Source organism: Eschscholzia californica, unplaced genomic scaffold (assembly GCF_041429995.1).
Source record: "Eschscholzia californica isolate CP2 unplaced genomic scaffold, dmEscCali1.0.p SCAF_1, whole genome shotgun sequence".
In the NCBI taxonomy this organism is placed as follows: Eukaryota; Viridiplantae; Streptophyta; class Magnoliopsida; order Ranunculales; family Papaveraceae; genus Eschscholzia; species Eschscholzia californica.
The window spans coordinates 74,180,040-74,196,268 of NW_028238198.1; the positions used below are offsets into that span (position 1 = coordinate 74,180,040).

Below are 16,229 nucleotides of genomic sequence, written 5' to 3' on the forward strand. Positions count from 1 at the left end.
CTGACCTTTTGGGCATGGTTTGAACGTCCACACATCAAGGGAATCAAGAAATAGAAACTAGTTTCTATTTTTGACTATTTCCTTAATCTTATTCAAAAGGGACTTTTGAGGAATCTAATTAGGGTTGGACTCTAACTTAGAACTCTATATAAGGTCTCTTAGGGACTTGAATAAGTTGTGAAATTTCTCTAACATCTTTCTTACTCTACCACATCAAGTAGAGAAGAGAAAGTGAGCTAATTCCCAAAAGAAATTGACTAGTCAATTAAGGAAGAAGGAGTTCTTCTTATCAAACTACCATTGTTGTTCTAGCTAACATACAAGGTAGGAGATTAAGTAATTCGGTGCCCTAAGTAGAGGAGTTACAATTGAAGCTCTTGGTCTTCTTCAAAGCGATTGGAAAGGTTCGAGGGAAAACTATCGATTAGGGTAAATCTCTAACGATTAGTTGATTATTAGCTTATGCATGATGACCTTGGGAATACTAACTGTTTGACATTGGATGTCAAAGTAATCCGCATACAACACTAGTAAGTGACTCCATAGCCTAACAGAGTGCCCATAGACGTGGTGCATGTAGATTGCTTTTGTTGATCCAAGAGGGTGAGAAGAAATTGGTGTTCATCCGGAGTAAGAGAGGTAGCTATAAGCACCGTGGAAAGGGTAGGGTCACTTGTGACCGAAGCAGTTACGGGGTTGGTGCGGTTTCTGTTGCGGGTTCGTGGGCCAGACAGAGGCAGGTAACCCTGTAGCTGATCAAAAGTACACATGAGGTGACCATGAGTTTTGCAATGGTCCCAGTAGGGTCTGACCCGTTTCGGCATGGGTTTGTCAGACCGATCAAACTGTGAATAACCTCGATCATGGGAACCGACGACAAGAGTGGCAGCTTCGACGCCAACATTGGTGGAGGAAAATATGTTTTGCTGAACCTCTTCCTGTTTTACGAGAGAAGGAATGTGCAAAATTGATTGGAGAGGATCCATTAATAGGATTTGACTTCGTATGGCCGAAAAACGACCTTGAAGAAACTCCATCCTGAAGGTATTTGAGAATAGTGAAATATATAAAAACATCAGAACCCTCTTGTTTTAGGGAAAATGTAGATCTCTTAACTTGAAAAACCTTAGGAGCATTGGTTTGATAAAACCGATCGTAGAGATTTTCCCAAATATCAAATGCATTTTCATCATAGAGAATGGAAGAACGGAGATATGGGTCAATAGAGTTGATAAGCCAAGTACCAACTGGATACTAAATCATTACATCATCCTCGCAAATGCAACTCTTTGGTATTGGTGGGTTTTGAGATTGTCCCATCAATGAAGTCGTGTTTGTCTTTAGCTCGAAGAGCTTTTGTCATTCTTAGGGACCACGATGAATAACGCCACTGATGAGAAGAAGTGCGACTAAAGTAGTACCGGATGAACCGTAATAATGCACATCGAAAGGACTAGCGGAATTAGCAAGATAGGTGCATTGGATTCAAATGAAATATTAGTAGAAGTCATTATGGAGAAAAAATGTCAATTGGCTATGCTACCATGAGAAGAAGTGTAACCCTCTTGATAATAGAGTATTAGCCGAGAGAAACAGATGAGAAACCGAGAGGGAGATATAGATGGATGCAAGATAAAGATGAAAAATTTAAAATAGTTTCTCTCTTGGTATTTTATGTAAAAATTAGAGTTATTTCTTTTTTGGCCCCCTATTTTGTGACCAACTTCCTTCTTGGTCCCCTATTTTTCATAAATTCAAATTTGACCCTCTATTTTCAAGTAAATGTCATAACTACCCTTCCTAATTTCAAAACAAAAATATTTAAAAAATAAATATTTTTAAATATATATTTATGAAAACTTCTAGTGCTAAGAGTGAGCATAGAACCTGTCAAAACTCCTAGTTGATTTGTTCTAATTGTGAAACGTTGACTTAATACCCACAGAGAGAAACCAATCATCTAACTACCTATAGTAGGTCTAGGACTAGTGGAAAAATTGTTTTTTTGGCTCTATATGAGTATCTAAATTTTGCTTTGCTTTTCTATACTCATTTAACAAGCACTAAAAACTATGAATATCTCCAAGTTGTGCTTTCTAACTTTCTTCATTTTTGCCAGTATTGTCTTAGTATCTATCCAAAGTAGACTTAATAACCATACAAATCATACCAACATTCATCAGCCCATATTATCCCACATTTCAATACCTCCTTCTCCTTCATCTCCACCTTCACCTTCAACTTCATCTTCACCTTCACCCAGTAACGTATTTGATGTCCGTACTTTTGGGGCTGTTGGTGATGGTTTAACCGACGAAACACTTGCTTTCAAGTCAACTTGGGATACAGTTTGTGGATTTGAATCACAACTTTCATCTATACTTTTGGTTCCTCGAGGTTATACTTTCATGATTCAATCTACCATATTCACTGGTCCTTGTAAAAGCATTGTTGTCTTTCAGGTAGTCGTGTTTTTACGATACATAAACCCTATAAAGTGTCGCTGGGAATTTGAATTTGTGGTGTATTTTGATTTAACATTGTAGGTTGATGGTACAATTATAGCACCTGATGGGCCTGAAGCCTGGTTGAATAGTAACAGTAAGCGTAAATGGTTAGTCTTTTATAGACTTAATGGGTTTAAGTTTCAAGGAGGTGGCCTAATCGATGGACGAGGCCAAAAATGGTGGGACCTTCCCTGCAAACCTCACAAGGTAATACTAAAGTCATGAAAAAAATCACTTAATTTCTTGAACTTTTGATTCTTATTTTTGTGTTTACTGGCATGTACAAATCGAATAGGGAATAAACGGAACGACACTGCCGGGACCTTGTGATAGTCCTGCAGTAAGCTTCAAAAGAACTTGACTAACATTTCCCTCATTCCATTTTTTAAGGGTATTTGTTCTAATTGGTTGCATGTTTTCTTGCAGGCTTTAAGATTCTTGAGGAGCTCCAATTTGACAGTACAAGGACTTAAAATTCAAAACAGTCCCAAGTTCACCTGTAGATTCGATAAATGTCGTGATGTTCATGTTGAATCTCTTAAGATTAAAGCACCTAGTAACAGTCCAAATACAGACGGAATTCATGTACAAAACACCCAAAATGTCGGCATATATAACTCGGTCATTTCAATTGGTTAGTAAGCTCAAAGTCAAAGTTCTTGTTTTCTCGTCTCTCTTTTCGATCTAATCTCCCACTGGTCCATCACCCCTCCGCATATATATATATATATATGTGTGTGTGTGTGTGTGTGTGTGTGTGTGTGTGTGTGTGTGTATTTGTGCGAGCGAGTGTCTGTATGGGTGTGAGAGAATAGTCCCACATTGACAAAGATGTGTGGTCTTTACTGCAGGAGATGATTGTGTATCAATTGGATCAGGTTCTTATAATGTTGACATAAAGAATATTACATGTGGACCCAGTCATGGAATCAGGTTCTAATCTAAAGTACATTTTGTTCTTATTTTTGTGGTTTAATTAAAAGAACTTCAGATCATTTATACTAAATATTTAACTTGGGTGTTCTTCATTTTGTGTTTAAATTGATTGTTTTGATCAGTATTGGAAGTCTAGGCTGCCGAAATTCTCGATCTTCTGTTTCGAATATCACAGTAAGAGATTCAGTAATCAAATACTCAGATAATGGAGTAAGAATCAAGACATGGCAAGGTGGGTCAGGCTTTGTATCACGCGTAATTTTCGAAAACATTCTTATGGAGACGGTTAGAAACCCGATACTAATAGACCAATATTACTGCCTTTCTAATGCTTGTGTGAATCAAACATCAGCAGTTTTTGTTTCCGACATAACATATACAAATATAAAAGGAACATATGACTCTAGAAGACCACCGGTGCATTTCGCTTGTAGTGATTCGGTTCCTTGTACAAATCTTACATTATCAGATATTGAGCTTCTTCCTGCCCAAGGTCATAACTTAGCAGACCCTCTTTGTTGGAATGCTTATGGAGCTTCACAAACACTTACAGTTCCACCAATTTCTTGCTTAATGGAAGGCCTACCGAAGTTCAAAACAAGAAAATGATATCAAGCTCGGCTAGTTAATGAAAAGTTATTAAGATCCACCGGCCCAACACCACTCGGCCAACCGAGTGGACCCGTCCCTGATTCACCTATGTATCCCTGTATATAGAAACCTATGCACTTTACAATTAGAGAGAAATTAATTATTCTCTCGCTCTCTCTCTCTCCTATCAAGAGGTTCATCCCTCTTCACAAAAGTTAAGTAGATTTAGATTGCTAAAGTGTAACATTTACATATCTATTATATTAAAACAGCTCAGTTAGTTACTCAGGAGATAAGTCTGACCGTTCATTCTTTGCGTGGTTTTTGCATCTGACGGACGAAGATATCCCGAAATATATACGGTTTAAATGTTTGAGTAATTAAGAACCCTATTAGAGGTTAATTTAGTCATTTACCGAACTACTCCTATTTTATCTCCCATCATCTCTCATTTCTTCCACGATTTACAATTGTTATGTAATTCCTCGATTGTTATGTGAGGAAATCGTGGGATGGTTGTGTTCCTTGATTGTTAGTTAAAAACTACCCACTAAAATCTCTCTATCTCTCCTCCCACTAGCATCCCCATTACACCCACGTACTTTTCCTCATAAATTAGTCTTCTCAACTCCTCTTTCACTCTCAAGTAAACACAATAATATCCAAAAGTCTCCACCAACTCAAGATCTTAGTTATGTAATTTTTTTTATTGTTTGAAATTTGTGTTGTGGCAAACTTAATGTGATTCCTAATTTTCTATTGTTTGAAGTTTGTGTTCTTGCAAAATGTGATTCCTAATGTCAACTTCTTTACCTTTTCTGTTTCTAATTTCTGATTTTAAGTTCTATTTTTCTATTGGTAAGTTTAAGTTTTTTACCTTTTTTTTACCCCAAAAGTCTCATTTGACATGATAAGTTTAAGTTTTTCTCTTCAAAAGTTGATTATCTTTGAAGAATTAACTATAATTTTTTTTTTCTTTTATTTGTTTGCAGGTTTTCATCAACCATATGGATGTAAGTACATTTTCATTTTACTTATAGCAGATGTGTCCATGTTGATTTGTATTGTCCCTGTTGTTTTTTTATTTTCTTATCTTACTTATCTTTGTAGATTTGATTAGTGTCTACCTCAAATTTAAATTGATTCCTTTAAACAAATTCCAGATTGAAGAATATTAATTTGATTTTTTTTTTTTGAAAAAGTGGACAGGAGAAACACTGAAATTGGTAGTGAGAAAGATAAGAAGGAACGAGGGAGAAAAGATAGACGTCTTTGATTGTAAAAGAAAATTTGTGGTTGTAAATCTTGAGGTTGTAAAAGCACGTTTTGGTTTACTAATATATAAAATGATGTTGATGAGTTTAATGTATTTGTTTTTTTATGGCAAAAAAAAATATTGTTTGTGTTATATGTTGAAGAGTTTAATCATATGAAGTACGGTGGTTTATTGTACTTTTTCTTTCTGTTTAGTAGTTACTAATTCTTTTCTGCATAAATGTTATGAGTTTAATGTATTTATTTTTTCTATGGCAATAATGTATTTGTTTTTTCTATGGCAATAATGTATTTGTGTGTGTTAATGTTGAAGAGTTTAATCATATTAAGTTCTATGGTTCTTTCAAAAAAAAAAGTTCCATGGTTTATAATTTTTTCTTTCTCTCTTTAGGTGTTTTTTTTTTCCAGTTTCTCATCAATCTTTCAAATTTTAGACAAACCTAAAAACAATTCCCTTGCATTTAGAATGTAAAAAAGTAAAACCCCGTCGTATTGGTCAGATTAACACAAACCAAATCAAACTGACGACACCAATGTATAATTAACTAGGTTCCCCCGCGCCCTACGGGCGCGGTAGATCCCTTTTGGCTAACGCCGTCGAGATAGAATGTGGTGAGACAATTTATTTATCGAGTCGACTACATCTAAGCGGTGCACGTATATCGGGTCAATGCATATACCAAAATGTCCATACATCATAAAATTCATTTTTAGGACATCTAGGATCACAAAGAGACCTGTAATTTGCATAGAATATGCGAATTAAAGGTCTCTGTATGATGGTATATGGCGTGAAAATAAATTTTGTGATGTATGGACATTTTGGTATATGCATTGACCCGATATACGTGCACCGCTTAGATGTAGTCGACTCGATAAATAAATTGTCTCACCACATTCTATCTCGACGGCGTTAGCCAAAAGGGATCTACCGCGCCCGTAGGGCGCGGTGGGGACCTAGTAGATTATAATAGAAAGTCAGGAGAGGTTTGTAAGATGCAAATATATATGATAGTATATTGTGATATATGTCATTATGTTTCCCTTATGTTTGATAGTATCACCCTACTTTATTATTACACTCAGTTGTTCCTCTGGTTATCAGTTGATAAGTTGATTTATCTCTGTCTTGTCTTGGTTAAGACAAAGTTTCATTTCTCTAATTTGTAGAGAGATAGACTGTAAGAGAATAATGATTTATCAGTATTCCTTCTTTCGGATTAACCAAGTTAGACAAACGTTAATGTAGTCGAGGCGAGAATAAATTCTCTTTCCTTCAGACATTTTACACCCCCGTAACAGTACCAAACGTTAGGGTGTTTGCCTTCAGGATACAACGACTTTCCTTTCAGAATTTTAAGATGGTACTTCTATATTCTGAAAGTGGACGAACCTTCGTAAGTATTATGAGCTCTTGGACTTATGCGATTGATCTTCTAGACGCTTTAAAAATTCACTCGACACTTCTTTCTTCCTTTTTCTTCTAGATATTCTACGCAAACCAGAACCTCTAGAATTACTTTTCAATCAGATATTCTAGGCAAACCAGAACCTTTAATTGTTAGAAGAGAAGGGAGGAAGAGAATGAATTTGATGTGTGAAATGAAGTGGGTTTAGGAGGTTTATTTAGGAATCGAGTAGGCACTTAATTTTGGGACACATCTCTTGATGTTTGAGGACAAATCCCTTAGTTTTTGGGACACAACTCTTAGAAATAAGTTGCTTAATTAACTGGAATTTTCGGCTGAGTTCTGGGCCATCAGATTTAGCTACAAAACTCGGCCAGAACATGATTCGTTGGATCAATCCCGAAATGTGCCCACTGCGCAAGCTAGATGGCCGTCAGATGAAGGATCTTGCGAAATCCCGACTCTGTCCCAACACGGAGTAAGCGCAGACCGTTGGATCTCGCTGATCCAACACGCCTAGCGTGATCCCGACACGGTCCCGCTACTCATAACGCGTGGCCGTCAGATCTCGCGAATTCTCGCGGACCGAAGGCCAGCCGTCCAGATTTGGACGTGCGTGCTTCGCTCAAACTGTCCCCAATCTGACTTGCCCTCTTTGACGATTTAGTCCATATTTCAACCGATCTTCGTCCAAACTTTAACCTTGAATTTCTCATTCATCCGGAATCGGATTTGAGTGATTCTTGACTCTAAATTGAAGAGCCCGACGAGGCGAACGCAATGGTGCGTTCCCTTTCTAAGTTTGACGAGTCGGGTCGAGCCAAAATCGGCTCCGATTCCAACACACTCTAGTTATCCTTGTATGTATTTTTTTTTTTTTTTTTTTTTTTTTGAGAATTCGACTACGGTGTACGTTAGTCGTTACAAGGCATTGATGCATCATGGAGATGTAATGAGCACGATAACCGCCTACTTTAAACTGAGAATGAAAGAGGCCTAAAGCCCGACAACGAAGAGGCCTAAAGCCCGACAAATTATTACATTATTCATAGCCTAAATTACATAGGATAAATCTTGATGGCAACTGCTTCCACCGAGACTCGATCCCACGACCTCATGGTCTTAAGAGGGGTGTCCATCCGTTACACCAAAGGGTGGTGGACTCTTTCCTTGTATGTATATTAACATAGGTAGAATGACTTCCAACAAAAAAACGAAATTGGTAGAATGTGTATAATAATAGGCAAATGGCTTCATTTTTTATTTATCCATCCTAAACCCTCTAACGTTAATAGTTTCATTCATATTTTGCAAGATCACACCATAATTTAATTTAACAAATAGGTCCTCTCTGATTTAAGGAGTAAGTTAAACCAAGATACAAATATTTTCTTAATTACTAGATTACCAGTTATATCTATCGTTCTTTCCCTCGGCCTCACGGTATTTCTCTCCGTTTTCTCGTTTTTTTCGGCTTCTTTGTGTACCATCAACACTAAAATTCATATTTATGATCAAGAACAAGATGAACGCACGACGAGATCTAAATTTCTCTTTTTCGATAGATCCATAAGCCCAAATTTTATACCTCCCTTCAAAGACTCAAAATATTAAAACAGAAAATGAGAATCAAATCAATTCATCTTTGACCCACATTTTATAAGCCCTTCAAAGCTTCTAAATATTAAAATAGAAAGTGAAGATCAAATCAACTTATCATTGAACTTATTATACAATTAGGGGTGAATTTGATTATTCGATTTAGCAACTACAACAGGTTGAAATATTAGTATTATGGACTATAACAAGAACTCTTTTTCTCGTTTTTCACACAAAAGCTTTTAATTTTCCAGAAAAATTTAAAAAATTTAATTTTAGGTTTGTAGTCCAAAAAAATGACCCAGAAGAGTAGATTTAATCCACCTAATTATTAATAAAGACTTGAGCTTTTTCTTTTTGGCCCCTTAATTCGTGACCAGTTTCCTTTTTTAGTACATATTTTTTCTAAATTCTAAATTAACCCCCTTTTTATAAGCTCCCTAATTCCATTAAAAATCCTCATTTTCAAGGTTGTCATGTCACTCATATCAACCCCTTCAAATTAAATACCACAATGACTCATATTTGTTGTAAAGCAATCACACATTGGTGGAGACAGGAGTGTGGTGCTCCTCTTAAGAGGTTAAGCACCCTTCCCTAGTGAGACCTTTTAAAACCGTGAGGTCCTGGTGTGCCAAAGCGGACAGTATCACTAGCAGCCTGGAAGGATGGTCCGCACCATCCTATATAACACGTTATCAGTACGATTCGCTCTACTGTGATGTGGTCTTGGGAGGGTGTGTTTTAAAGCTATCTCACATTGGTGGGAGACAGGAGTGTGGTGCTCCTCCTAAGAGGTTAAGCACCTTTCCCTAGTGAGGCCTTTTAAGACCGTGAGGCCTTTTAAGACCGTGAGGCCCAAGTGTGCCAAAGCAGACAGTATCACTAGCAGCCCGGAAGGCTGGTCCGCACCATCCTATAACAATTTTCCTATTCTTTTGGTATTATTAATTAACCTTAGGTTGCGTTTGATATCAGGAAAATAATTTCATGGAAATAAAAAAGTTCCATGGAAAGTCTTCCACGGATTTATTCCGTGGAAATAAGAGTTCTTTCGTTTGATAGTCTTTTATTATTCCGTGGAATTACGAACTCTGTTATTTGGTTGACAACTAACTTCCACGAATATAATATTCAATTAATAAGAGTTTTTATTTACTCCTTATGTAGTCAAAATAACATTTTTCTTTTATGTTACTAAAATTTCATTTTCGTCCTTATATAGTTAAAATTACATTTTTACCATTATGTTTTCAAAATTATATTTTTACTCTTATATTGTAAAATTATTTAACCTTGTGTCATTTCAATGTAAAAGTGTAGACATGTCATTTTTACAAGATAAAGGTAAGAATGTCATTCAGACAGCATAAGGGTAAAAATGTCACTTTAATAGTTTGATTTATACGACGGTAAAAATGTCATTTTGACAACATAAGGGTACGATGTCAATTTGATATTATAAAAGGGTAAAAATGTAGTTTTTGTTATATAAAACAAAAGCCAAAATGTCATTTTAACAACGTTGTAAACACGTCATTTGGTAAGAAGGGCAAAAATGTCATTTGCCCAATGGATAAGTAAAAGTTTATTTTGCTATACGGGAAAAATGTCATTTAGAACTTATATGAAGATAAATATTAGGTTTCAAGTATCCGAATATATTAAAATATTTTTATTTTGATTTTTGACTTTCCACGGAAACCAATTCCTAGGGTGGAGGAAGGAATTAAAAGTAGGTTATTTCTTGGAAATAGATTCCTTAAGGATTAAAGCCATGGAATTATAATTCGTATCAAACGATGGAAATACCCAATTCCATTTAAATTTTTTTATTTCTATAGAAATAGGAGATATCCAACACACCCTTAATTTTCAAGAGGTTTTTGTAAGTCCTACCTTTACTTTTCACTCTCTCTGTCTTTCTTCCTTTCTCTCTCTAAAATTCATGTAATTAGATTACTCCCAATCCCAAAGATGGGAAAAGCAAGATCAAGAGATTTTTTTTTTTTTTGTTAAGGGATATAAATATTATTAAGCTAATAAAGTGTCATTACAATAGAAAGAAATCATAAAATAAGGAATTCTGCTCCAAGTCTGCGATTTATTATTCTTTCTGGCCCATTTAGCAAGCTTGTCCGCCGGAGAGTTGAATCTATGATTAGTGTAACTGAATTTCACCATCTGAATCTTGCGTTTTACCTCCTGAATTTTACGAAGATGGATTCTAGACTGCCATTGAACTTCATGCTTAGTATTCTGAATGTTATGTATGATATTTATATTATCACTTTCAATAATAATATTATTATAGTCATGTTCTACCGCCCATACCAGGCCCTCGAGAATTGCAATTGCCTCTCCTTCTTCACTATTTCTGCCTCTTGTAATACTCGTATGAGCTTCTATGAATTTAGATTCTGAATCATGGATAATTAGGCTAATTCCTGTAATTTCATGCACATTGATAAAAGAAGCATCAACATTAATTTTCAGCCAATTTGGTTCTGGAGGGTTCCATTTTCCTTGCAATTGTGTATTCGTGCTAGGAAGAGTGATAATATTTTTTGGAAAAGCCTGAATCATATTAATAATCTGAGATAGAGAATTAATTTCATATTGAAAACAGTGATCACATCTGATTTTCCAAATGATCCACAGGATAGTGGCTAACAGATTCTGGTATGAAGGTTCATTGAAAGGAGGTGTGTGCTCCCATGAAAAAATCCATTCTATAACATTCATAATATTCTCTGATATGATATTGAAATAGAACCAGATATTTCTAGCAAGAGGACAGTGAAGGAGCGCATGCTCAATAGATTCAATTTCATTACAGTTAGGGCAAACCAGGTTATTGTTAATATATTTACCAATTCTTTTCCTCACTGGAAGGGATTTAGTACATATTTTCCAAATGAAATTTTGTATTCTGGGTATAGTAGGGAGAGACCAAATAAATTTCCAGTTAGGGTTAAGTGGAGGGGGAGAATTCATACTAGTGCAAAGGTAGTTATACATGGATTTAACTGTAAACTTACCCGATTTAGTAAGCGTCCAAATTCTTTGATCCACCCCCGTTTCATCGATGGGGATGGATTTAATAAGGTTATAGGTATTATTATCAAAGTTACTAGTGAGGACAAGGATAGCATAGACCTAGAATGCATCTAATCATGAAATATCATATTCTAGATAGAGAAAAGAAAAAAGATGAAAAGAGAAAGAAAGTAAAGAAAATGAAAGAGAGAACGTCATCAACATAGAATGATGAAGCTACATGATTTTACCAACAACACCATTGAATGGAGGGCTATATTAAACAACAATCAATTAATTTGATTCTCAACCCACTACTCGATTATTCACAAAACTCACAACCAGACCAACAAAGCGCTCTATAGACGTATTGGACCCGACTCGTTAGGGTCCGGCCACGCACACGTCCACTTCCATGCACCGACCATGAGGGAGTTCACCAACTGGTCTCAACCGCTTTCTATAAACCGGTCTCCATCTCTTATTTTTGTAATGTTAATTTTGATTCTATGTCTTGTGTCTTTCAGGACCAAGCAAACGACAAGGACGATTCGATTTGGTGATCAATACGATAGATTATATTTTTTACGCACATAACCTCGTATTTTGGCGTCTTCGTTACCTTTTGATAATTTTTCTTTTTTTAGTATATGGCATTGGCGTCTAGGCCACCCATCTCCTTCCCGTTTTAAGTATTTTGCTAGTCGTTTACCTTGTATGAATTTTTTTTATTAATAATATTAATAAAGTTCCGTGCACTATTTGTCCGCTTTCTAAAGCTTCTCGTTTACCTTTTCCGATTAGTAGTTCAACTACTTCTCAACCTTTTGAATTAGTTCACGCTGACTTATGGGGACCTTTTCCCCTCTTGGAAGTCGTTATTTTCTCACTTTGGTTGACGACTTTAGTCGGTGTAGATGGTTGTTTCTAATGTCAGCCAAATCTGATGTATTCTCTTTTGTTTCAAAATTTCTTAACTAGGTTAAAACACAATTTCGGACTTCCATTCAGATTTTTCGTTCTGACAATGGTACGGAGTTTCTCAACTTCAAATTCACTACTTTTTTCTAATAATGGGATCCTTCATCAAAGAAGTTGTACCCATACCCCTCAACAAAATGGTGTTGTTGAGAGGAAACATCGTCACATTCTTGAAGTGGCTCGTTCTCTTCGCCTTCAAACACATCTTCCTCTCTCTTTTTGGAGAGAATGTATCCTCACCGCCGTTTATCTTATCAATAAACTTCCTACTCCGGTTCTTAACCTTTCCACCAATCGTATCATCACTTCTCGTGATGTTGTTTTCAAGGAGGACACTTTTCTAATGGACGATATTCCTTCTTCTTCACCAACCATTCGTACTCCTTCTCCATTTGTTTCAATCTCGGATGACGGCTCTTTCACCTTCTGGCGTCCTGACGATGTCGTCGTTCACCGTCCCGCCAACGTTGTCCCGCCGGGAGAGTCCCCTCCTTCCGCCAACACGACTGATCAGTTGACTTCCCTCGCCGATGTTGCTCTTCCCAGCCCCAACATTCGTCCGTAGGTGCCCCTAATGAGCCCAACAACACCACTTGTTCAGGATCTTCTACGGCCAGCCCCGCTTCTTCACAACATCCATCTGTGGTTGCCCAACCCGAAATTCGCCTTCCTCCGAAACACCTTTCGGATTATATTTGCACCTCTTCGACTGAGTCCACAATCTGGTTCCCCTCTGTGATTACATTTCTCTAGATCGTCTCTCTCCGACTCATAGGTCTTTCATTGGTTCAGTTCTTTCTCATACTGAACCCTCCTCCTTCGCCGAGGCTATAGAATCTCCCAATTAGTGTGACGCCATGGCAGCTGGAATCAAGGCTCTGGAATCAAATAATATCTGGTCTCTTGTTCCCTTACCATAAGGCAAACGCGCCATTGACTCCAAATGGGTGTATAAGATTAAGTATCGTTCAGACGGATCTGTCGAACGTTATAAAGTCTGCCTCGTTGCCAGACGGATCGAGGGACTTGATTATCATGACACATTTGCTCTGGTCGAAAAATTGGTTACTGTCTGTGTTCTTCTCTCTCTTGCCTACATTAAGGGATGGTCTCTTCATCAATTGGATGTTTTTAAGAAACCTCCTCCGGGATTTTCGCGAAAGGGGGAGCAACTTGTTTGTTGGTTAAGCAAATCCCTTTATGGTCTAAAGCAAGCCTCCCTCAGTGGTTCACGAAATTTTCTTCCACACTAATATAACATGGATTCATCCAGTACCCCTTGCCGATTATTCTTTATTCACCTATACATCTACAAATATGCCTCTCTATATTCTTGTGTATATTGACGACATAGTCATCACCGGTACTGATGATTCAGCTATTTCCAGATTAAAGTCTTTTCTTCATAAGACAGTCTATCTCAAATATCTAGGTAGCCTACAATATTTTTAGGACTACAAAAAATAGGCTTATTAGGGACACTCATTTGTTTCGTTGGTCCCTAATAACCAACAATAAGGACTTTTGTGAATGTTAGTCCCCAATATTATACAACAAAAAGGATTAAATTACTTTTAAGAAGGATTAAATCACAACCAAATTTGGTTTAATTAAAAATAAGATGCAGAAATCATTAAGAAAAGTAGAAGTTAACAGAAAAAAATTGGAAAATAGATGGTTAGACAAATTTACCTGGAATCCAGAGAGAAATTAAACAAAATTTACCTGAACCCAAAGAGAAATTAAACAAAATTAGTTTGAAACTAACAACATTAGTTAAAACTAACAAAACAAAATTCCCCTCACCCGACATAGATGGTTCTCATGGCCTAAAACTGAACGAAATGTCATCAACAATTACTAAGATGCAACAAACAAAATAACCACTATGAAATCTTACAAAATTAAAGGACTAAAATAAGAACAAATTGAAATTTTAGTAATAGAAAGGGCACAATACATTGCACTGGAATCCACAGGAGGATTGTTCAGTCCAAGCCTTTTCCTCTCATCCTCATGCTCAGACCTTTGGCACTCTCCGGATTATAACCCGGTAGCCAAGCGTACATAAAGCTTATGGCTTTCATTGTCTCCACCTACAAAATATCAAAGCACACTTTTTTTTTTTCTAAACAACATGATTATAATATACAATCACGCGTAATACATCAATTGGCTTCGATACAATTTAAAACGATTTGCGTCAAAGTAGAATTGAACCATTGAAGTGTGTAAAAGTAAAGACCTCTATTGTTCTTTGTGTTACCTTCTCCTTCTCTTTTTTGGATATGAGAGTTGTCTGTCTTAATAAAGTTTGCTCTTGAGCAAACTGAAGAGAAATGAACATGAGTTAGTAAAGAAAAAGGCAATGAAAGGAGAAAAAGGGAGAGAGAGAAAGAGAGATTTCACCCCTCTTGCGACATCATCAGCACGACGATGTTTCTGAGCATTGGTCTGCTCAGAAATCCACTTCCGACGTTGATTAGGGTAAGAAAGAGGATGTCATCTCTTATGTTATTAGTTTTCTTGTTCAATCGTAATCACATGGAAGAGGTGCTTTACCATCATTAAAAGACATTCTGGTGGGGTTGCCGTCTCGTTCCGCATTCTGTAAATAATCTATCATTTTGGTTGCACTTTTCTAAGACATCCGAGATATGGGTCCTACGTCGCGATTAGTTACAGTTTGAATAATCATAATCATGTTAGTTTTCATTCATAATTGATTCAGTAGCCGTGTCTGTGATGAATCCATTCTGCATTAGAAGATTCACCAAGTTCAGACCTTAGCAATTTCAGTCCATGGATTGCCGAATAACTTTTGAGTCTGCACAAATATATGTTGTTAGACCCAAAAGTTCTTACAAAATGAAAACCATATTGAATAGTTCATGCCACATGCAAAAGTTCTTATAGAATCAATTACCTCACATAAAAGCATATCTTCTTCTGGTGACCATCCCCTTTTTTGAAATCTGAATTCAAGTATTTGTATAGATTATCAACCTTCTTCTGCACTGTCAGGCAAAACACCATTCAAAGTAACTAACTCCTAAAACATAAAAGAGATGTAAACCTCAATACTTGATAAATTTTTGATAAACCAAAGAGAAGTTAAACAAAATTTACCTGAATCCATAGAGAAATTAAACAAATTAGTCTAACAAAACAAAATTTCCCTCACAGACATTTCGTTGAACACCTTATTTGCATACGTTGAAACTACAAAATTTAAAACTAAACAAATTGTAAAAGTGAATATTTGAAAATCTATCTATGGATAGAATGACTAACCTGGAGACATTTCACAGTGAAGGTTTGAAAATCAAACACAGTAGCTTCACTCTTGGTAACAGAGAGAAAGAAAGAGATAGAGAGAGGGGGGAAATAAAAACTGAACCAAAAAGTAGGAAACTGAAATTTGAGAGAGATGATTTTTTTAGGGAGAGAAAGGAAGTAGATGATCGATTAGAGCTTAGAGCCAGGGAGGAAGAAAGGGAGAACGTGGGAGGAAAAAAACATACTGGTTGGTAAATGACTAAAATAACCTATATTACGGTTTCTAATTACTCAAAGATTTAAACCGTGTAGATTTTGGGATATCTTCGTCCGCCGGATACAAAAACTACACAAAGAATGAACGACCAGACTATACCATGAATAACTACTGAGTTGTTTTATTATATAGGATTTATATATATCAAGTTAAGTTTTAGTTCATATATCAAGTTAAGTTTTAGTTCAAACATTGTTGATTGTCTCATTAAGTTTCATTTCAGTAAAATGCAGATTTTATATTGCTTTTGGAATTGTGTGAAATAGATGAAATATATCTGGCAGGGAATATCAATAGGCATCTGGCTGATCAATAAAAAATGCAAAATAAATTTTC

The 16,229-nt window shown here is 36.3% G+C and overlaps 1 protein-coding gene across 1 annotated transcript; it reads left to right on the forward strand.

Moving 5' to 3' along the window:
* Window positions 1–2,072: 2,072 nt before the first annotated feature.
* On the forward strand, window positions 2,073–4,052 carry LOC147569067 (polygalacturonase At1g48100-like). The gene is made up of 6 exons (XM_086661707.1): window positions 2,073–2,462; window positions 2,547–2,714; window positions 2,803–2,847; window positions 2,934–3,141; window positions 3,359–3,440; window positions 3,566–4,052. The coding sequence occupies exons 1-6, from the start codon at window positions 2,073–2,075 to the stop codon at window positions 4,050–4,052; spliced, it is 1,380 nt and encodes a 459-aa protein (XP_086517833.1).
* The last annotated feature ends 12,177 nt before the right edge of the window (window positions 4,053–16,229 follow it).

Excerpts from the sequence above, each read along its gene's own strand:
- LOC147569067 (XM_086661707.1), top strand. The coding sequence starts at position 2,073 with ATGAATATCTCCAAGTTGTGCTTTCTAACTTTCTTCATTTTTGCCAGT. Across the intron at positions 2,715-2,802 it reads TTCCCTGCAAACCTCACAAG|GGAATAAACGGAACGACACT; the intron begins GTAATACTAAAG and ends CAAATCGAATAG. Across the intron at positions 3,142-3,358 it reads TAACTCGGTCATTTCAATTG|GAGATGATTGTGTATCAATT; the intron begins GTTAGTAAGCTC and ends TCTTTACTGCAG.